The sequence below is a fragment of the Fistularia commersonii genome, chromosome 19, assembly GCF_037954325.1.
Source record: "Fistularia commersonii isolate RoL2024-O1a breed Wild chromosome 19, RoL_Fcom_v1.0, whole genome shotgun sequence".
NCBI classification, from domain to species: Eukaryota; Metazoa; Chordata; class Actinopteri; order Syngnathiformes; family Fistulariidae; genus Fistularia; species Fistularia commersonii.
Genome location: NC_141302.1, coordinates 7,938,909 through 7,960,533, shown reverse-complemented (window position 1 = coordinate 7,960,533; position 21,625 = coordinate 7,938,909). Strand labels below are relative to the sequence as shown.

General features: G+C 40.0%; 1 protein-coding gene across 17 annotated transcripts in view; it reads right to left on the bottom strand.

The window, feature by feature from the left end:
- mpdz (multiple PDZ domain crumbs cell polarity complex component) overlaps positions 1-8,256 on the bottom strand; it is a 44,880-nt gene extending 36,624 nt beyond the window's left edge. For 14 of the 17 annotated variants that reach the window (XR_015107572.1, XR_015107573.1, XM_086165823.1 and 11 more), the window contains exons 1-5: positions 8,189-8,256; positions 6,127-6,203; positions 3,820-3,986; positions 574-741; positions 31-170 (exon numbers count right to left, since the gene is read on the bottom strand). Coding sequence is in view for 15 of the 17 variants with exons in the window: in XM_086165823.1 (XP_086021949.1) it covers positions 31-170; positions 574-741; positions 3,820-3,986; positions 6,127-6,142 (491 nt within the window). In the remaining 2 variants the exon portion in view is untranslated. The remainder of the gene's footprint in view (positions 1-30; positions 171-573; positions 742-3,819; positions 3,987-6,126; positions 6,204-8,188) is intronic. The other 3 variants (XM_086165824.1, XM_086165833.1, XM_086165828.1) reach the window with 1 other exon arrangement.
- Between the last annotated feature and the right edge of the window lie 13,369 nt (positions 8,257-21,625).

The window sequence follows — 21,625 nt, the reverse complement described above, 5'->3', positions numbered from 1 at the left end:
TTTAAAATTGGCATCTCAAGTCTCAAGTACCTGTGAGCCACGCTTCCAGCTTGAATTTCCTGAATGAAGATGCCGAGCTCTCCGCGGTTCTCACTCTTGAGGCCAACCACACTGAATCCCAGACCTGCTGACCCTACCTTTTGTAGCTCAACATGGGTCACGAAGCGTCCCTGCATCATACGTACACACACAAACATACTGAGTACACGTTGGCCTTGCTCCGATGACTATAGCATCAAAGCTGCAGACTGCCTTTAGAAGTCTATTTGAAGTACCTCGGGGGAGAATAACAGTGTGCAATCTAGTTCTTGTCTTTGAATGTCTTTGGATATTCAGTTTAAACTGAGAAAGACCTGTTCAAGGTGATCTACATGAGTTTGTGACGGGGGCGGGGGTGAGATGAGCGAAACATTTTAAAAAGTGTTGTAATTAACCTACTGGGAGAATAACAATAGACTTCAAAAACAGCAGGAAGCCTGTTCAGCCTGTATTGTCCCATCAATATTTATCCCAGATTTTTTTTTTTTTTTTTTTTTTTTAATTTAGAAAAGTTTGCTATCTAGTGGGTCATACCTGTGCCATGGTTTGAATAATATGATCAAAATCCTCTGCTGAGGCGTTTCCATTGACATGTACTGCAGAGGACATGTCTGAGTTAGAAACCTGGCAGCCATTGGGTTTTACTATTGTGATGTGATCACCAAGGTCACTCCCGTGTGGCGATGGGACAGTCCCTTGCTGCTGTAAAGAAAAACAGCAGATGCTGAAAAAAACAGTCTAACATTGACAAATGCATTTTTCACAATAAAAAACATTATGTTGTCCAAGCTGAGAATCACACAGCTGTTCCAGCATTTAGGGTGTAAATGTTGCCTGCTCAATTTCTAGTTAGCCTTGGACTCCTGCTACTGCAGAGACTCCAACTACTGTGTGGAAATAGACATTTATAAATTTCAGAAAGCAGAGCCCTCAAGTCTGGGAGATTGCTTGTTATCCCACTATGATTAGCTGGATCCACGGTAGCCTAATCCTCCAGGAGATAATGGCTCTTAGCTGCTTTTCCAACAACAACAAAGCTGCAAACACAATATTTCTATCATGGAGGGGGGAAATCATCAGTGGCCATCTGGATGCCTTAATGTGTTTGGATTTTAATTAGTGCAATGACTTTGGTGTTGTGATAAATGAATACCGTGACAACAAGAAATATATAAAACTGCATTTTTCCAATTTCATTAGCAAAGGGTGCAATGTTTATAACCATGTGAATTTGACTCAAAAGGACAGATATAGTCATAGGAGTGTTTCCATAAGTCCTCCATTTGGCATTGCAAAGCTAAAACTGTCCTTGTGAACTTGTGCCTTTGCTTTTGGAAGTTTAGTCTGCAACTTTCACTGCTCTCTAAACATTCATAGTAAATTATACCTCTTTAACAGAAGTCCCTGACTACTCCTCAAAACCAAAGTCAATGGACTGGAGATATTTGTACATTACACAGTAAACAAAAACCTATCGGCTTGGTAAAGTAGCGTAGCATGGTGCTAAGTTGTTGTACTCATGCATGAGCTTTGTTAGCTGGGGCCTGGCTAAGAGGATTAAAGTTCCAGTTTGGTTCTTGCACATTTAAGAAATTGTTTCTGCCCCACTTCACACAGCGGCAGCAACCTCTTTTTCATTGGAGCGTAGGGCCTTGTAACCATAGCGACATGGGTTTTGCATTGCCTAACTAACAGAGCCAGAGGACAGAAACTTTCAAAGAATACACCATTTATACAAAAAAGTCGCTGGATTTAACCGCATTAAAAATGCAGTTGCACTATAAACCCATCAATTGGTTGTCGTCTCTAAAATGAATAGCTGTGCAAACTAGAAAGTAGGTTTAATTCACAAATGCTGTTCATCAAACACATGCAGCAGCATATCCAAACATCGGAACATACCTGTTTAGGCATAAGCTTAACACAAACATGTCAGCAGGGTTTTAATAATCTAAATTACACAAGGGGAAGAATGCTCTGGCATCACTGCCTCCCACTGCATAGCTCACATATTTTTGGCTCTATTTTTCTAATGCTTACCCTGGGCCTTTTCACTGTGACCTAAGAGGTCTTTGCCTCCACTCAAAAGTTCAATTTTCACCTGGGAGAATCAGCTTCAGAAATATCCCCTGACTGCGTACCAACTATGTCTCCTAATTTTCCAATATTAGAATTGAAACTTTGACACTTGGGGGACTACAGCAATAAGGATTGAAGGGAGAAGGGGCGTCTGGTGCTAAAGTAAACACTAAAGTTCAAAAATAAAAGTTAAGGGTTCCATTAAAAAAAATCATTTAAGCTTTGAGGGATACGTGAATCTTGTTTTTTACTTTGGAGTTTCTGAATGAAGTCAAGGTGAAATGAAACTTCTCACAATAGACTACTGAATAGACTACTGAATAAGCCTGCAATTCCTATTGCAGTGTACATGGCTCAGGTTCTCTGTGCCAATATTCTGCACTGGTTAGCATTTTCACAGTCAAAAATAAACAACCATGTGACGTTATTTGTACTCAATTTCAGCACCTTTGAAAATTAATTGGATGAAAATCATGAGAATACACAATATATCCCCAAAACAGATACACAAGTATTCTATCTCACTGTATATCAGACATTCAACCAAAGAGCACAAAATAGCATAAGCAGATTTAAAACACATCCTTCACCTACATGGAAGATTTTTTTCTCACATCTCATGTGATTGTGTAATGTACATGAAATAAATAAAATGTTTATGGCTATTTGGAAGTTTCAGTGGCAGTTTAACACAATGGAGATTCAGGAAAGTTAGGAGTTTAATAGAAAAGGTGCTAGAATACGCTCAAGAGTTCAAGCCCTGATATATAGAACCTCAGCAGACATTAACTTTGATGTGATCAGGAAATATAAATATTACAAAATATTGCTTAGAGCTGTACTCTGCGCTCAAAGGATTCTTAAATGGCTCAACATCAAAATGTCACTACACTTTAACATGGGGGCACTGTTGCAGTAACCTGCAAACACTTAAATATAAGTATATTTGCATAGAGGAACATAAGGGCTGTAAATACAGCCCCTTCCCCTTCTTCAACCTGTTCAAATCCTCTATAAGTGTAATAAAATTAGCTCCTCTTTCTCATCACTCCAGCTTTTATTATTTCTGCACTAACTAAGTATAATGCTGCCATCTGCCATGTTGGCAAGCTGTACTAAGCACTAATTATGCAGAACTATAAATGACCATAACCTTGCAACCTTTTAATGACCTTTGCACGGCACCTTTGCATCCAAGGAATTGAGCATCACTCATTTGTATTCAGCATTGTCTTTCCAATTTAACATGTTCACTTTTCCCCTGCCCATTCAGGCCGGGAATACTAACCACCTCATTTTCAATATCTAAAAATCAAACGTGTTCTCATATGCAGTACATAAAATGAGTTTATAATTACTTTGCAGTGTTGTAACACCATGCAGTGATGGCAGAGAACCATAGAAGCATCTATGACAACATTTCTTGCATTACCAGATTTATTCGTAATGTCTTTTGAAAATACACTGCAGATTTTGAGAGAGGAGAAAATATTGCCTGATGTGATCATAGAGGTTAAAAGCACTGGACATTATCTGACACAATAGGAAGAACGTTGACTTCTACGAACCAAGGAAACACTGTTCATGTCTTTGTTCCATTTTATAATGCATTTCATAATGCTTATCACTAGATGTCCAACTAAGAAAGTACAAGCATTTCATAAAGTAAAGTTAAAGTCATGGTCCTGATGTTTGACTGACCTGGTCTTTTAAATGCTGGATGGACTTCTGTAAGGCCAGAATCTGGTGGAAGAGGGGGCTCTGGAGCACCGATTTAAGAAGGCTAAGCTTCTCCTCTGTGGGCACCTCCCCCCTCTCTTTCAGTTTGGCCTGGAGACGCTCCACCGCCTGCAAGGCACGTTGTGTATCTGCAAGCCATCACATATTTCAGTGACAGCATCAGCCAGAGCAAGGGAAGTGGATGCAGGGAGGAGTGGGAAAGATAAAGGTGGAGAGGGGGTGATGAGCACAGGAAGATTATCAACAAATCAGCAGAGGTAGAAAACAAATGAAGGATGTTCGGGCACCATTTACCATGCTTAATTTAGCTTTGTTAATTTATTTATTGATGAAGTATCCAGAATTCAGTGATCACATCCCTTATACTTATTTCTTTGTTCAATGATGACATGTAAATTAGACACAGCAGAAGAATAGAAAAGAGCCACATCACAATCTGTAGGCTTAGCCAAGGCTGACTGGCGCTCAATGGACCCTCCCATATCGAAATCACCTTGCTTCAGGTTTTTCATCAGCACAGAAAAACTACATTTTCCATGCACTGGTTGTTTTCAAAATAGCAACATTTCCTTTTTGCCTTTTGAGTTAATGTTAGGTTGCACATCAGGATAGAATGAGTGTCAGGAGGGAGTGATAAAATAACCAGGTCTGCTGCTAGAAGGTTTCCGGACCCTGCATAAGCTCCACCATCAAGCTACTCCAGAGTGGCTTGTTAGTGAGGATGGGCCAGTCCAATGTCATCTGGACAAAAGTGAAGCAATTTCCGGGACTCACCAGCTGTGACTAACACTTAATACTATGTGCACAAGGTCTACAGGACTTTTCACATTGAGAAGCTTTGTTGTTTGAACAATAGTTGTAAACAAGCCAACAAAATGTGAGCCTAAGCACACTTTTTTTTCGATTTGGTACTTTGTAGGTATTAGTAAATCTGAAATTCATTTCCCCTGCCTCAGTGTTCTCTGTCTGAGGGTCGCCTTGAGGACATAGCAGGAATTTGTGTTTGTCTATTTATTGCACATTCAAAACATAGGAAGTTCTGGGAGTGGGCCATATGAATTGCCAGACTGAAGTACACAAAGTATTTCACATAACATTTACCTTATCTTCCAAATGACGCAAGTACCCCACTTTTACCAATTGGTGTATGTATGATACTAAGTAAACCCAAATTTTTACATGCTAGTTGTTTCTGTGCAAAAAATTTTTGCTTTTAGAAAATAAAAATCGCACAGGTAAAATCCATTGATTTCCGTCTGTTGAAGGAATGTAGAGTAAAAGAAACAGACTGATTTTTTTGAGAATTCATCAGTTTGCCTTGTAGAAGGGCAGGATTATGAAAGCCCTCTCTTTATAAGCAGTAGAAAACACGAGACTCGACACCAACGTGTTTACCAAGGCAACTCTGTGCTGATATTCATTATGCTTAGCTAACATACAGAAGATTGATTTCTTGCAACCCCATTAAAACCCACAGCAGAGAAGAACATCCATCTTCCCATCTTATGATCATGAGGGATCAGAACACAAGAACACAAGTTCTCAATAAGCTGGTGTATCCCTTAAAGGTTTAGGGCTAAGTCTTTGTGACAAAAACAGATAAACTATATCATTTCAAATTTCAATTTAGAAAATTGTAAAAACGACATGCTGTGCAGATCACAACCATGTTTATAGTGACAATCTTTTGTTGCTTATAAGAAAGAGTCTGGCAGCACCAATATGACTCGATGTGTCTAAGTTGGGAAAAGATTATGATTATAAACACAAGAATATACAGTATAAGGCAACACTTGTTAATTCGGCAGCAAATCTGGCAATGTGCGATTGTTAAAAGTGATTCCAAGGCTTCATACACTTGTTGAGATAAACGCAGCAGGACAGGACCAACAGTGAACACACTCTTCAGAAGGAAAAAAAAAGTATTTGAAAAAGTATAAAAGTATATCGAAAAAGCATATATGGTGTCATCTGTCCTATTTATTATAGTCATAACATTTTCAGCTGAAGCTGACATAGGCCTCTTATAATCAGAACAATAGCAAACTATTTGCTGATTAATCTATTAAGCAGTAGACAGAAAATACATCAGCAACTTTTCAAAAAGACTTTGCAATACTCAAAAAACTAATTCCTCTTGAGTTAATTATCTGTTAAACTCTTACTGTAGGTAACATGGGAGGAGAAAATCAAAAACAAAATAATAGGAAGAAATAACAATTAAGAGATACCATCATTCAAACTATAATTTTTTACAATAAGACTCACCCATTGTTTCAATCATTTTTCCAAACTCCAGAGGTATGTGATTTTTTTCTTAACAGGTTTGTCACAACTTTCAAGGCCTGAAAAGCAAAGTACATTATGTGAGCAACAATAAGCACAGAACCTAATATTGAGATACCTTTTCACTCAGTTATATGTTTTCTACACAAAACATTCCAAACAAAGAGAAAGCAAGTGCAGGATTGCATTGCACTACAACTAGTTTACTGTATGTTTATAATATGACACTTTAATTCATCAAGGTTGGGCATATCTATTGGGATTGTAACCCATAACGTCAAAGATTAACAAATGAAACACAGGCAATTTACTGCATCCCTGCTGTGGATTGTTTCTTTTCAACACGGCTGTTTGAGCATTTATCAGCTATCGGTTGTTATATTTTATTAATGCTCTTTTTGTTGGATTAGCACCATTGCTTGGACTTTTTTCCGGATTTCTTGCAGTTTGCAGTCTGCATTCAGTCATTGTCATTCAAGTGATATTCTTAGTTATCACAAGCAGCCTAAAGACCTTGGCAGACATTCATATATAAGTCTCAATTTCTTAATCAAATTATACATTGAAATTATTTTAAAACTGAAATGATTATTGAAGTGCTTTACGAAATATAAAAAACTGTATCAACATCTTAATCAACTAATCATTACTCAATTAGCAAATAATAGTAATCCAAACAGCTGGAAAAAATATACATTTGTCCCAAATTTATCTTTATCACACAATTTCAGAAAAATAGTAAAAAGGATTCTGTAAAACAGTGGAAACAGAACTGTTGTAATTAAGGATCCCACTGAAATTATAAATCATGCGGTGACACACCAAGGCAGTCTTCCATTTTATTTGACTGATGCATTTATGAATAGGATGGTGGTATCTGTCTAACCACACTCTTGGAATGACATTACTGAGGTGACTTTGACACAAACATGACATGACTCAGGGAGACATTGCAAGATTAAAGGAGATTGGTAAGATAATTAAAAGCCTTGTATAGACTCTTAGAATAGCTGGAGTATGTGAGGCAACGGGATCACTGCAGTGACTCTTTGTTTATCTTTGTTTCTTTGGCAGCTTTCACAGTGACTGACCGACTGTTGGAAAGCGGGAATGTGGTGACCTCGTTTTTGACTGATAATGATCACATTTTACATGCTGATGTATCTTCAATTATAGTCATAGTGACGTAAGAATGAATAACTGTTGATGTATTTTAAAAGTACCTATATGTGGATAAAAATGTAAATATTTCGCACGAGTACTGGTGGATCGACCTGAGTGTACTTAATGATCTGCATAGAAATGCTGACTGAGGGTCAAATATGCATCCACAAACTTCCATTATATAAGCCTATAATTGACATGTTTGGCTAATGTTTCTGACCTTCGCTTATCTAATATTTATAGCAACTGAAATGAGGCTTGGAAAGGTGAATTGATAATGTCCAGGGGACTTGCACTCCATGACACGAAGAAGTTTAAAGGTGATATTTGCCGCTTTCGAAGTCATGGGTGTGTTTTCCCGTGACGACCGATCACAACATGGTTTTGCAATTGCCGCGTCGAAGTGTGTTGTGATGTTTACAAAATCATAATTGCTGCATTTATATAGGCCCAAACGCCTGTGGCTTCTTACGACGTTTGCTTGTCATACGAGGTTCGCTTTTATTCTCAATACGGTCGCCGAGGAACTTTGGACAATCCGCTTTACTCAACTCCTCCTCCTGTCCCGTTTCATCGATGGGGCAGGAAAGCAACAGGCTACTAAACTCGGGAGACGCTAGAGAAGTCGTACTGCGTGATCGCCTTTGGCATCCAATGCCACTTTTTACTCCCCTCACAGGTTCGATCCGAAAAGCAGCACTTAAAGCCGCTTGAATCCATCCTCGACGCGTCGGAAACATCGTGACATCCGAGTATTTTCCCTCTCATACGCGTCACAAAAAACGGTGAAACAAAACCGCCTCTTTCCGGAGCAGGAGTTCCCTCATGCTTTTAATCATACTTCTTAGGGGCAAACTTCGTCGGAAAACTCTTAACTTACATGGGTGTTGAGCTTCGCGTCCCCCGCGTCCGGTATCCAATGGTCTGTTGTCCGGCGGCTAACGGCGCACTGACCGGGGCTTAAAGATGGGGCGTAACGTAACTCGATCCTCTGCGGACTCAGTCAGACCCGGCGGGTCGCAGCGTCTGGCTGCTGGAGCTGAAGCGCCGCTTGCTGGCTGTTGCTGCATCCTGGCGTGGCGCGACAGGCCCGGTGATCTGCTCCCGGAAAACGAACGTTTCTTTAACGTTTCCAACGTTCTGTCTGGATAAACAAAGACCCCTGCGTTTGTTATTATTTATGATATCGCCTCTTTATAATACGGCTACATGCTACCAGCCATTCTGTAGGACTGCTCTGTAATTACACTTGTTCTTCAAATTTAAAAGTCCCTCCCCCCTTTTTAACAATGTATTTGTTGCGTCCGCAGAATTATATCTTGTGAGAACAAGTTATTTTCCTTGGCGTGTAGGATTGTTTTAACAATTGCTGTTCGTTTTACACAACAACGCGCTCCCACAAGCTTATAGCACCATGCACTATGCTATCAAATAGCTTTGAACACAGAAGATAACTTTTGCAGTTCATACAATTATCTTTGGGAACAAATTATACACAGCCAAAGGCGCAATTTTGTCGTTTTTTGTACCTCTGGGAAATTCATAATTGCATAAGTAGGCAATAAACCTGTCCAAAAAAGGGCTAGTACTTTATTGCTTTCTGATTTGCACAGACTGCCATTCTATAAGTATGATATTGTGTGGGGACAATATGAATGCGGCTGGTTTCAAATTCAGCTTTTCCTTTATGCGTTTTCCTGGGGCTTATTTTGATATTCCTACCTCTTCCCTGTCTATCATTGGCAGAATAAAGAAAAAAAAAAAACATTTTGAAAAGAACATTTGATAGTTCACTCTTTATTTTTTCATTAAAGGTTGAAAAGCAGGACATCAACAATGTAATTCCCCAATATGTTTAAGGTATCAGTGCTGGTAAATGACAATCCAAAATTCTAAAACAGAGGTATTTGTTGCAGTAATTTGAAGAAACATGTAAATCATTGAACTGTATTGTGCATACAAACACTATGACATTACTACATCTGCACAATCAAACACAAACAAATAGACTATGCATTCATGAACACAAGTATAGCTTAACACTTGAGGCTATTAAGCCATTCAAGAAAACGGAAGGTGTTATATTGTGTACAAATGGTAAATACAGGACCAGGAAGCACCTTGGGAAGAGGACACGGTGCTGACAAAATAAAAACCCATTCTTTGTCAGTGTCCTGTTTACAGAATTATACACTCAATTTCAGGCAGCAATACACCACGCTTATCAAATTTGATATGAGTGTTCGTCCAAATTAAATGTATCAAATGCCAACCAGCATAGAAGCTGTTGCCTGCTGACTCGTGAATCAGATCTAATTGTACCAAAAATAGCCATGTTTTCAGTGTGTTGCATTGGTATTGAAATGATGACTACCACAGGCCAGTCATGTAGATAATTCAATGATATTTTTCACCCTCTCCCTCAAACTCCCTCAAACTGCCAGACATATTTGTTTTAATTATGGTCAAAACCCCCGGGGATAGCAAAGGAGAAGGGGTCACTTACAGGTAGAACAGGAGTATAACATTTATTCTCAAAAAAGCTTGTACTGACTTTCATTTTTATCTCTACCTCTGTGTCTACCTCAGTCTTATCCACACTGTAACTCTTACTTTACTCCAACCATAAAACAACTTTAGTGGGTGGTATGACTCAGCCACAAGCAGAAAAACACTCAAAGAGAAGAACGGGATGAGTATAACAAACCAAAAAAATATGGGAAAAAAGGTATCTGTCATATACAGTTTCCCTACTTAATGTTCAAAACTTTGTACAAATAAAATAGACAAAATTGACAATACAAAGTATTAGCTTGAAATGTTAATTTGTTCCAGCACTATTTGCTCATACACATTGTATATAAACTAACATTCTTTAGACAAATATATATCTGATATGATTCATATTATTGAAGTTAACCTTCTCCAGGCAGATGTTGCAGATTTGCGACAGCTAAATGCTACTTAGCTAATTACGCCACAACTTAATTTGAGCCTGAGAGGGTTATTAATATGACTCCATTCATGCAGATGAAGCTATTATATTCAAAAGGTTTATTGTCGTATACACAGAAAGGAAACATGTTTCCATGTACAAAGATATTCTTTCTTAGCTGTCCTCAGTGAATAGCAAATAGTATACCACAAGTATAAAATAAACATATCATTAAAAGGCATACAAAAAAACGCAGCATGAGAAAGATACTGTACATATGTAAACTATGGTGATAGTACAATATATCAGTTTGTCGACTATTGTACCAAGGTCAGCGATGGTTGTGCAAGCGAGACATGCTCAATGAAAAGTGAAACTTGAGAGTGCGCGAATGGAAAAAAGTACACAGTCAAGTGCAGACAATCCAAGAATATTCTGAGGCAATTCATAGCTGTTTGATGAGTTTGACAAGTAATGTGCAATGGCCATCAATAAGTGTATGAAATAAAATGTTAACAGTCAAATGTAGCTAGTTTGTGAACTGTTCACTCCTGTAAGCTGTTAAAGTCTGATGGCAGTGGGATGGAAAGAGTTCTTCAGTCTTGAGGTCCGGCATTTCACATTTCTGTTCTTTTGACCAGAGAGTAAAAGTATGAACAGTGGCGGTGGTATTCATGAATCAGAAAGGCCATGTCAAGTCACCTGTGCTTTTAGATATGTCACGGTTTGGCTTGTGTAAACTGTGAGAATGCTCTTTTGCTCAGTGACCCAGAGTAGCTTTGTGCCCTACACATTAATACTGCTCTAATATTATTGCTTCATTGCAATTTGGTTAGGATATTAACAGTGGAAAGATTTTTCAAGGGTGCAGCAATTTAGCAATAAAATGACAACCACTTCGCCTATAAAACAGGCAAAATGCTGTGTGAAAACGAGACTTCTTTTTCAGACGTAATAGTATAATGGATGGCAGTTAAGAGTATGAAGTCATGATGTAATAAAGAAATTGCCTAAAGGTATCAATTCAGTATGTTTCAATCAACGACTGAAGTATATTGGCAAAGTGAAAGCTGGCGTTATCGGACTGTCTTGATTTATGGCCAGTAAATCAATCAACATTAACCAAACTTTTGGGATTCTAATAGATAATGGAATGTAATGAAAGCCCTAAGAGGAAGTTAGATAAGAATCACTTTTATATCTAATTGGAAATGAAAAAAGAAATATATTACAGTTCACACAGTGGCAGTGGTCTTTTTCAATACCACACATTTCAGCTGTGTTTAAAGGAAAACCACAAATAACACAATTATTTTTTGTGTTCATTTGTCCTTGTGAGCTATTATAGTACTGCTCGCTGAATTTGAAAGAGCTAAATTGAATTTAGCCATCCTTTTTTTTTTTTTTAAACCTCTATGTTTCCTCTTGCGACAAAGCAAAATGTCTGGTTCAATAAGATAATTTTGTCTCAAATCACTTTAGAGTTTGCTCTTAAGCTAATGAGTAGCCCTTAATCTTAAGGAAGAAAGTGGTTTCCAAACCAACTTAAACAGCCACCTGTGATGGGTGAGGCAGGTTATGAGGTAAAGAAAACAGGAATCTATATTGCATTAAGCTATCATCTTTTTGTTTCAGCAACACCCTCGGGGTGTTGCCACAGAGAATCATCTACCTCCATCTGACCCAGGGTTGGGGAAGCAAACTGTATGATTCATTGCCCACAATGGGTTCAAACATTTGAAAGAGGAGATGACTCTTTGTTCCATCCAGGAACAGGTGGATGGAGTTTCTGTGTGAACTAACATAAATGATATTGATAGAAGTACCGGTACATGTAACAGCCATTACATGGAGGGATTTGGCTTTTGAGTAAAGCATGGATATGCAAGACACATTGTACAAATTATTTTCCAAATTCATGGATTTCATAACATCAATACACTTGGAAATTAATTTGTACAGTGAGCCCAGCTGATGAATGTGGAAAATGAAAGAGAGGTAAGGGTAGAAGAGGTGACTATTGTAGACCACAAATTAGCAGAGATTAGTAAATGTGAAGTGAGGAGAGCATTGAAGAGGAAAAGGCAAAACGTTGCCCATGTTCAAATTTACACCGCTCACAAATGAGCAGAAGTCAGCATTCGTGAACAGCAGTATGGCGTCATGCCGAGAAAGAGTACTACAGATGCCGTTTTTGCTTTTAGAATGCTAATACAGATGGCCAGAGGGAGCTGCATTGGTTTTTTGTAGACTTAGAAAAAGCAGATGACAGGGTGCCAAGAGAGAGGCTCTGGTATGATATTAGGAGGTCTGGAATGGCAGAGAAGTATGTTAGACTGGTGCAGGACATGTATGCTCGCTGTGAGACAGTGGTGCGGTGTGGTGTAGGGGTAACAGAGAAGTTCAAGGTGGAGGTGGGACTCCATCAGGGATCAGCTCTGAGCCCCTTCTTGTTTGCATGGGTGATGGACATGCTGACAGAAAATGTTACACTGGAATCTCCATGGGCCATGATGTTTGCAGATAACATTGTGATCTGTACTGAGAGCAGAGAACAGGTTGAGGAAAATCTAGAGAGGTGGAGGTATGCTCTGGAAAGGAGAAGAATGAAAGTTAGTCGCAGCAAGACAGAATATATATGTGTGAATGGTGAGACTCCAGGGAGTGGAGATCAAGCAGTTGGAGGATTTCAGGTACTTTGTGTCAACCGTCTAGAGCAACAGAGAGTGTGGGGAAAAGGTGAAGAGACAGGTTCAAGCAGGTTGGAATGGGTTGAGAAAAGTGTCAGGGGTACTATGTGATAGAAGAGTATCGGCCAGAATGAAAGGAAAGGTGTTCAAGACAGTGGTGAGACCAGCAATGCTGTATGGCTTAGAAACAGTACAATGACGAAAAGACAGGAGGCAGAGCGAGAGGTGAAGATGCTGAGGTTCTATTTGGGAGTGACAAGGGTGCATAGGATCAGGAATGAGTCTATCAGAACAGCACATGTTCAATGTTTTGGAGAGAAGGTCAGAGAAGCCAGACTGAGATGGTTCGGTCATGTACAGAGGGGGGGTAGTGAATATGTTGGTAGATGGGTGCTGGCATTGGAGCTGCCAGGCAGGAGGTCTCAAGAAAGACCAAAGAGAAGATTTATGGATGTAGTGAGAGAGGATTTGAAGGTAGATGGTGTGAGAGAGGAGGATATAGAGAATAGGGTTAGATAGAGAAGGTTGATTTGCTCTGGTGATCCCTGAAGGGAAAAGCCAAAAGGAGAAGAAGAGGAAGATTGATTTAATAACAGTAGATAAAGTCACACTCAGTTTCAGGGGGAGCAGCGTTGTCGATATCCCTTTTTTGCCAGTGCATCAAAGTCTGGAGTTAGTTTCGTTGGGCCAATTCTCAGGCTGGATCTGAAGTGTTGGTCACGTAACTTGGATCTGTGATGAGCTTTGTAGGTCGAGCCGAGGTTTAGAGACATGGCTAATCACTAATTTGAAAACTTAAAAACCTTGGTTGTCACAATTCTCAGCGCTTTTTTTCTGGTGGTTCCACATTGTCAGTTGATTTGGTTCACCTGGACAGCTGCCACCCATGGCCATACACAGCTTTTGTCAGAGAACAGTGTTATATTCTAGCCATAGTCTCCTTATCCTCTTCTCTTATGCCAACTAACTTCATGTCCTCTTTCACTACATCCATAAATTCTTCAGTCTTCCTCTAAGCCAGGTATGTCCAAAATCTGGCTCGCAGGCAAAATGTGGCCCGTGTTCAAATTTACACCAACCCACAGCCTCTGTCATAAAATCAATAATAAAATCTTATTTGGTCCGGCAGCTTGTTTCCACGTGTTTTGAATGTCGAATTTCATACTGAGCATTTAATAGTGAATCATATGGAATGTGTCAAATGAACCTAGATATGGCAGACTTTTTCCTAATTTTATAAAGTATTTAAATATGAAAGATAGAGTGATTTTGGTAAAAAACTTTAGATTTGTGTCCTGTTTAAGACATGAAAAGTATGCCATTTACAATAAAAAAATCTCATGAAATTGTTCATTTGCATTTAATGTTAATGGTTCAAACAATGTCAAGCTGAATGGTCGGCCCTCACACATTTTCACCTCATCAAGTATGGCTCTCTTTGCAAAAAATTTGGGCAGCCATGGCACTTCCCAACTCAGCTTGCTTCTATCAATATATTAACTATCCCTCCTCTGTACATGTCCAAAACATCTCAGTCTGTCCTCTCATTGGAAAACTTTGAACTAAAGAAGCCTCTCTTGTGGAAATCGAAATGTCTTCGAAAAGAAAAACTTAGTGTTCCATGATGCTGATTATCATTAGAAGTAATATATAAATGGGTTAATCCACCCCAGTTAAATATAAAAATACTTAACACATAGGAGGTGAATAATACATCCTGCGGATGCACTGGGACACATCGTCAATAAGGTATCCGAGGTTTATTGGGTGATTCGGGTCTGATAACATTATAACCAAGCCAATGGTTCAGACCCCGGCCTGTGTCCCAGCCTCATAAGACCATGGATCACCCCTCTCTATCCACAGCCATCTGGAAGCTCTCAGCTGTGTCAGTTGTGATCCTGATGGCTTTCCTCTTTGCCAGCCCACTTATGCCTACTGCAGTGTCGAGTCTAAGCAGTGAGCGACCAGCAAGCCCCTGCAATCTATTTCTATAGGATGGTAGCGGGTTTGCCACCCCTGGTTCTGGCATTCTTCCACGAGTTCCTCATATTTGGCATACTTCCTTTTGAAAGCTTCCTCCTATCCGGTCCTTAATCAGGACGGTGAACTGACGGCAAGCTGTTTTGAAACCTCTGACAGGATTACAATGTCTTGTTGCAAAGATGTTGTGGCAATATTTGCTGGAAACTTGAGTTGCTTGCCCAGATTAACCATTAGCTGCCAGTCCTGTGTAGTATGCAGTAGGCCAGCAGAAGCTCTATGTTGTGGCTTGGGCTGCTCTCCTACCTTGACCAATGCGAACTGCTTGCTGGTTGGGCCGGTTGTCATGGCTGAGGAAACATTCTCAGCATCTGCCTTCAGTCATGGTCGTGTCGCCTGGGAACAAACTCTTTCCCAGGGCAGCTGGTCAGAATGTGCTCAAGTGTTCCTTTCCCTGAGCAGAGAGGGCAAGAAGTGTACCAGCCTTGCTCCAGAGCTGGAGGTTTGCTGGGTTGGGCGAGGGTGTCATATATATGATGAGGAATTTGATGTACTAGGGTTCTGCTCACCAGATATCAAAGTAAGCTTCCGTTCAATTACGCCCTTCCCATTTTATCTGTGCCCCTTGCTGTCGCATGCCTGCTATCCAGCTTGTTTTTCTTTTCTACACTGTTATCCTTACCTCCACCTGTACAAGAAGCCATCTCTCCTTGCAAAGTGCCTATTTGTATCTAGGTGTAAACTCCCCAAGCCTGTTCTTCCCATCACCTCTGTACCCACCACTGCCTTGTGCCTCAGCCTGGCTTCTGCTGCCACCAGCTCTTGAGTAGTTCTGTATTTGGTGCATATTTCAATACTGGCCTCTAAGAGTTTAGACTCTTTGAAGTCTTGAGACTGCATTGTCTCTCTGGTCTGGGAGACCAAAAACTCCTTTGTGACGCTGCTAAAGGGTAGCTGCAGGATGTTATTCCTCAACTACAGAGCTCTGCTACTCAGGCAGCATGGCAAGCTAAGTCACCTCCAGAGGAATGAGCTGATCTTCTGCTCCATTGACTCCACTGATATATTGGGGACACTGTAAGCTAGCAGAGGCCAAAGGATTTGAGCTGGAATGCCATGTTGGTGGATCCAGGACTTGAACTTCCTTGTCCTGACTTGTCCACTCTGCAGAGCCAGTTCTTTAGCTCCTTGACGACTGACCGGATGGCACTGCCATCTCTGAGGCTCTGGTCAAAGAGGTTCTTCAAACTCTTGTCTGGCTTCTCAATGGTCACTCGTACGGAGGGGCCACCCAAGGCAAAGTGGAACTTGTCAGAGACTCTGTCACAAGTCTGTGATCAGCTAGGTGACTGTACATGTTCTCCAGCCACCCAGCCACACTTCTGCAATGAAGTGTTGATGTAATTGTTCTGTCACAAGAAGTCTGTCACACATCTGGATACATTGCTGAAGGAAATCTTGACTTCAATGCTCAGCGATGAGATGGATCTTTACTACTCAAAGTTTGTGGACTCCTTTCCCTTCGTAATCCAGACCCCTTTGGCATATCTCCGCTGCTTGGCAATGACTCCCCTGCACCAGATTGCCTTCAGGAGTTTCCAGAGAAGTTGGATCAAGATTGGGCAGCGCTTGTAAACCTTAAACAGAACTCTGCTTGGTCCAGGGGCTGGGGTGGCTCTGACTGCTTTCACCACATCTTGGCACTCCCTCAAGCTTGGCTCCCCAATGTGGAACTTGACTTTTGAGGCTGGTTGGTCGAGAAGGGCTCTCTGATGTTCCAGCTCATGATCTCTCACAGGGTCTTGCAGTGTGGCATGGAGGCTCTGCACATGTGGCTTGTGGCTCTGTCCTCTTGTGAGACCTTGGGATTCCTGACGCAGCTGATGGATTTTTTGCTGCTCCACAGTTCATGATTTAAGGCAATCTACCGGTGCTCTCCTCTTGTCCAAAACACTCTGCCTCACAGCTTCCAATGACTGTGGACATGGCTTGCAGGCAGCTTTCAACATACCCCTTTCACATGCTAGTATAATTTTGGCAGCAGCCTCTCCTAATTGCTGCCCCTCTCTCTAGTTCCTGGCTTGGGGCCATTTCACCCCCGCTTTTTGAACTACTCTGCCTGGTGACAGAAGTCCCTGGCTTGTGGGTGCTGGGCCCTGTGGGTTAATTCCAGGCTGGACTCTTGTGACAGGACGTTATTTAATGAATAGGTTTAACGAGTGCTGCCCTTACTTATGAAATGGCAAAGAACAAATTATACATCAATAAGCTGAATTTCTGAGCACCCAAAGGTAATTGTTTCTGTAAAGGTTCCCAGTGTTTTGTTTGAATCTATTAATTCTGAGTTTCATAATAAATTATCTACACATATATACCCTGTGGTGTTAGCTATACATCGCCTTTGTCTGAACATTCCTGCTTAACAGACTTTTGTATTGATCCTATCTGTAGAATTAATAGTGCCAATTTGCATGAAACTAAATGCATGGGGACATTATTTACTTAATTTACGTGATAAATGTTGCAACAGTGTCCAGCTTTGTTCCTTGAAGCCTCGGCTTGTTTGTCTTTTTCAAAGAACATTTTGCTCTTCTTTGTTGCCTTTGAGCATCCTATTTGAGAGTGGACATTCTGAGCCCAATTCAATAAAGGGTGTGTTGACACTTTTTGCCAATATATACTTACAATGCTTCAATTGAATTTCATATGGTGGCTTCTCCATATATGAAGATGAAGTTTGTATTGTAAGAAAATTCTGAGACAGTTCTGAAGGAGGTTTTTTTTTTGAGCCTTGTGTCAATCAAGGCCAATATTTTCAAGTGAATGCTGTGGTTGTCCCGAAGTAGCTTCAACGGGGTTTTTCAAGTTAATGTGGAAATTGTATTTTAGACATCGGTGTATTACTTATTCAGATCCCACTCACTGTTTGCAGCAGAAAACCAATGGTCTAAATTTTGATTTGTAATGTGTGAGTACATTTGTCTTCAAAATAAATCAGCTGCTGTCTTGGAGAATCAGGTAGCCCATCAAATGTCATGCCAGTGAAACATATAATCAACAAACATGTCTACACAATTGTTAATCTATAATATTTTTAGGGGGTTATTGAGCCCAGCGCTGATTCGTCTGGTGTGATGTGCTGGGTTTGCACAACAGTGATCTTGTATTACAAAGGTCCCATCCACAAGAATATCCAAACAGTATTGAAGAAATATTTACTAGTAGGAGAAAATGAAGAGAAAAAAGTACTTGACCCCAAAAAATAAAACTTGCAAATTTTAGACTGGAAAACACCAAAACACCAGGGGTGGCAACATTGAATGACTTATTGAGAGTGAAGACAATTTCATAATTTTAGTGATAACACTTCTTCTAATATAGGTTTTTGATTGCTTACATGCTGCAGTGGAATCCTATGAACAATTTATTGCTTCAATTTTCTTTATTCTATGCGATATTTGGATGAAATTACAACAAATAGCTTTTGGACATGCTTTAAAAAACTCAGGCCAGTCAAGAAAGACCCTATGTGACCTCTGCTGAATTTAGAGATTTTAACAGCGTGGAAGCCCTGAGGTAGTCAAGCTAATGATACTGAAAGAAACCTACAAAATTTTGAGTATTTGGAACCACTGTTGGAAGCTAAGTTTTCATAAGCTGCCAAATGAAAAAGTAAACGTAATGGCAATAACTATGACTGTAGGGTATGAAATGCAGCATCAGCTTGTAAAGAGAGGAAAAACAGTGTTCCCCCAATTCTTAATATGTCTGAGCATAAACACAAAGTCCATGAAAATTCATTGGACCACTGGAAGCAACATCACACGTGCACACTGTGGCCACACAAGTATCACACCTGTCTAAAAGCTGAGATCATAACAAGTTACATGACTGATTAAAATAATCAAATTACAGCTGTAAATCTTTTTTTATGAGCTGTGTAGTGTAATGAGTGTTATACTTTAGAAGAACTGAAAGCGATTAAACCTTTTGGAGATCACATTTTGTTCATACTAAAATATTCACATTTTGCATGACAACCATAGCTCATGTTGTCTGTAAAGTACATATTGCTGTAGTTCATGGACACACTTATACAATAAGAAATACATACAAGTAGCGTTGCTTGTCATTAAGAGAGATGCTAAAAAAGTAATCCAAAAAAGAGAGGGTACGGCATGGAGCAGAGGATTCCGAGTTATAATTACAGTTTTTTATTAGCATTTCTATTATGCATAATCAAGTAACAGCATTTAATGATTATATCCATAAATAAAAATTCTTTATAATTAATTCACTTACTCATGGTTGGATTTCATTTTGTGCGACAACTCATTCCTCTTCTCTCGATCTTTAGCACTCTCCTACAATAATGTGCTGATCCCCATTCCTATCTTGCATCTTTGTACAATTCCAACAGCATTCAAATGACTTTTCTGCTGAATGTGACGCTTGAGGTAGTCCAACTTCCATTTTTCCACTTTTCTATCTGAAAACTCACTTGCTACTTTAGCTTCACAGCATGTTTTGCAGAGCTGCTCTTTCTCACTTGAAAAAGTAAAAACCTCAGTCAGTGAGATCAAGAGCTTATACACTTTTTTTCTATTATTAATAAATTCATTTTTTTTAAGTTCAGGCAGGATTTTTTTTTTTTGCACTGCATAGATTTGCTGTGTGCGAAAGATGCTGGAGCAGTGTGTGATTGCGCTAGAGCGCAGCCTACAGGGAACATTGCACATGAGTAGCTTTTACATTACATTACATTACATTACAGTCATTTGTCAGACGCTTTTAACCAAAGCGACTTACAAGAAGTGCAATTCAGTCGTCGAAGATTGGAAGTACCAGTAGTCAGAAGTCAGAAGTGCCCACTCAACCAAATAGCCATCTCAGAACCATACATACATACACTCTTTTTTTTGTGTGTGTGTGTGTGTGTGTGTGTGGGGGGGGGGGGGGGGGGGGGGAGGGGGGGCTAAGTGCGATCGGTAGGGTGGAGAAGAGGTATGTATTCAGCTCACGGCGAAAAACGGGCAGCGACCCCGCTGTTCTGACCTTTTTCAGGAGGTCAGCTTAACTTTCACAGCTTATCTTTGAAAACAGGGCAACTAGTAGTTCAACAGAGGAAAAGCCCCTTTATACATTTAAGTGAGAATGTAAGGTTGATCTTAATCTTAGTATTGTAGCGTGGGACAGGGAGACTGGCCAGCGGAACCCCAAAATCCTTTGCGAGTGATGATGATGATGACTGTTTGGAGCTTCTCTTGGTTCTGTGTTTAAAGAACTCCATTGTTGAATAACTGTACAATTTTCTGTTCCTTGTGTGACACCAACCTGCGAGTGCACCCTCAGTCTAACTCTTTCAGTGTCCCAGCACTGAGACACACCTTGGGTTTCCACTGTTGACTTAAAATGATCTGCTTAAGAGCATTATCCTGAGAGCAATTTATCCTTGACATCGATTGTTGCTTTGCTGGGCCCCGGCTCGTCATGATATGTAGTTGTAAACTCAATCTCAAGCCCCTTCCTCAAACACCACAAGAATTATCCTCAGATTGCGTCTCAGGCTTGACAATGGTACGGTACATAGCTTCATTAACTCTGAAAACCTCTGCTTTTAAAGTACTATGGTTGAAATCAGTGGTCCCCGACCCCCGGTACCCAGACTGGTCGGCAGATCATTTGGTACCTGTCCATTCAGAAAGCCTTTCTTGGTACAAAAATTACAGTTTTTTCAGTAGACCCTCCGGATTTTTTGAAAAAACGACTGTCTTTGCCTTCCCCATATTGTAAATGCCTAATATAGGGTGTAATCGATGTATTCAGATTAAATATTGTGAACTGACAATTTTTTTTATTATTTGAACCCCCAGCGTCTATAACTCATCCGCAGAAAGTTTCATGCATAAAACTGGTCCCTGGTACAAAAAGTTTTGGGGACGGCTGGTCTAAATTACGCCAGCTCCATCCACTTCATTCATAGTTCACATTTGCAATCAGCTGCCTTGTTACCATATCTCTTTGAGCTTGCTGAGGGATAAAGGTGTGACTCCCCCTCAGTTGCACTTGCAATTTCTACATTATCCCTAGCATGTATTACATGTATTATTATATTATTATTAATGACAGTGTACTGTCATTAGACTTGAATGTTTCTATTTGTCTTCTTTTATACATGCAATGCCATCATTGCGGCATCTATTAAAAATATTGGACCTTTTGTTTGAGCTAACACATAAAAACTAAAGTAATGTAGCTGCAAACTTGATTTGAAAATAGTTGTGTAGATATTTGCTGATATAGGTAAAGTAAAAGACACACTAAAATTTTAAGTGGAAAAAAAATCAGAATTCTTTACGCTACATTTTCTTCTTTTCCTTTTGGCTATTTGCTTCAGGGCATTACCACAGGGAATCATCTGCCTACATTTAACTCCATCATCCACATCATCTTCTTTCACATCAACTAAATTCATGTACCGTTTCACTCCATCCATAATATTTTTGGTCGTCATCTTTGCAGTTCCAACCTCAGCCTCCTTCTACAGTCATGGCCAAAAGTTTTGAGAATGGCACAACCATAGAAACATCTGGCAAGCACCGAAAAACCCTGAAGGAACAGACTTTGTGAAAGTGCCATTCTCAAAACTTTTGGCCATGACTGTACCAATCTATTCACTGTCTCCCCTCTGTACTAAAAAAAAATGTGT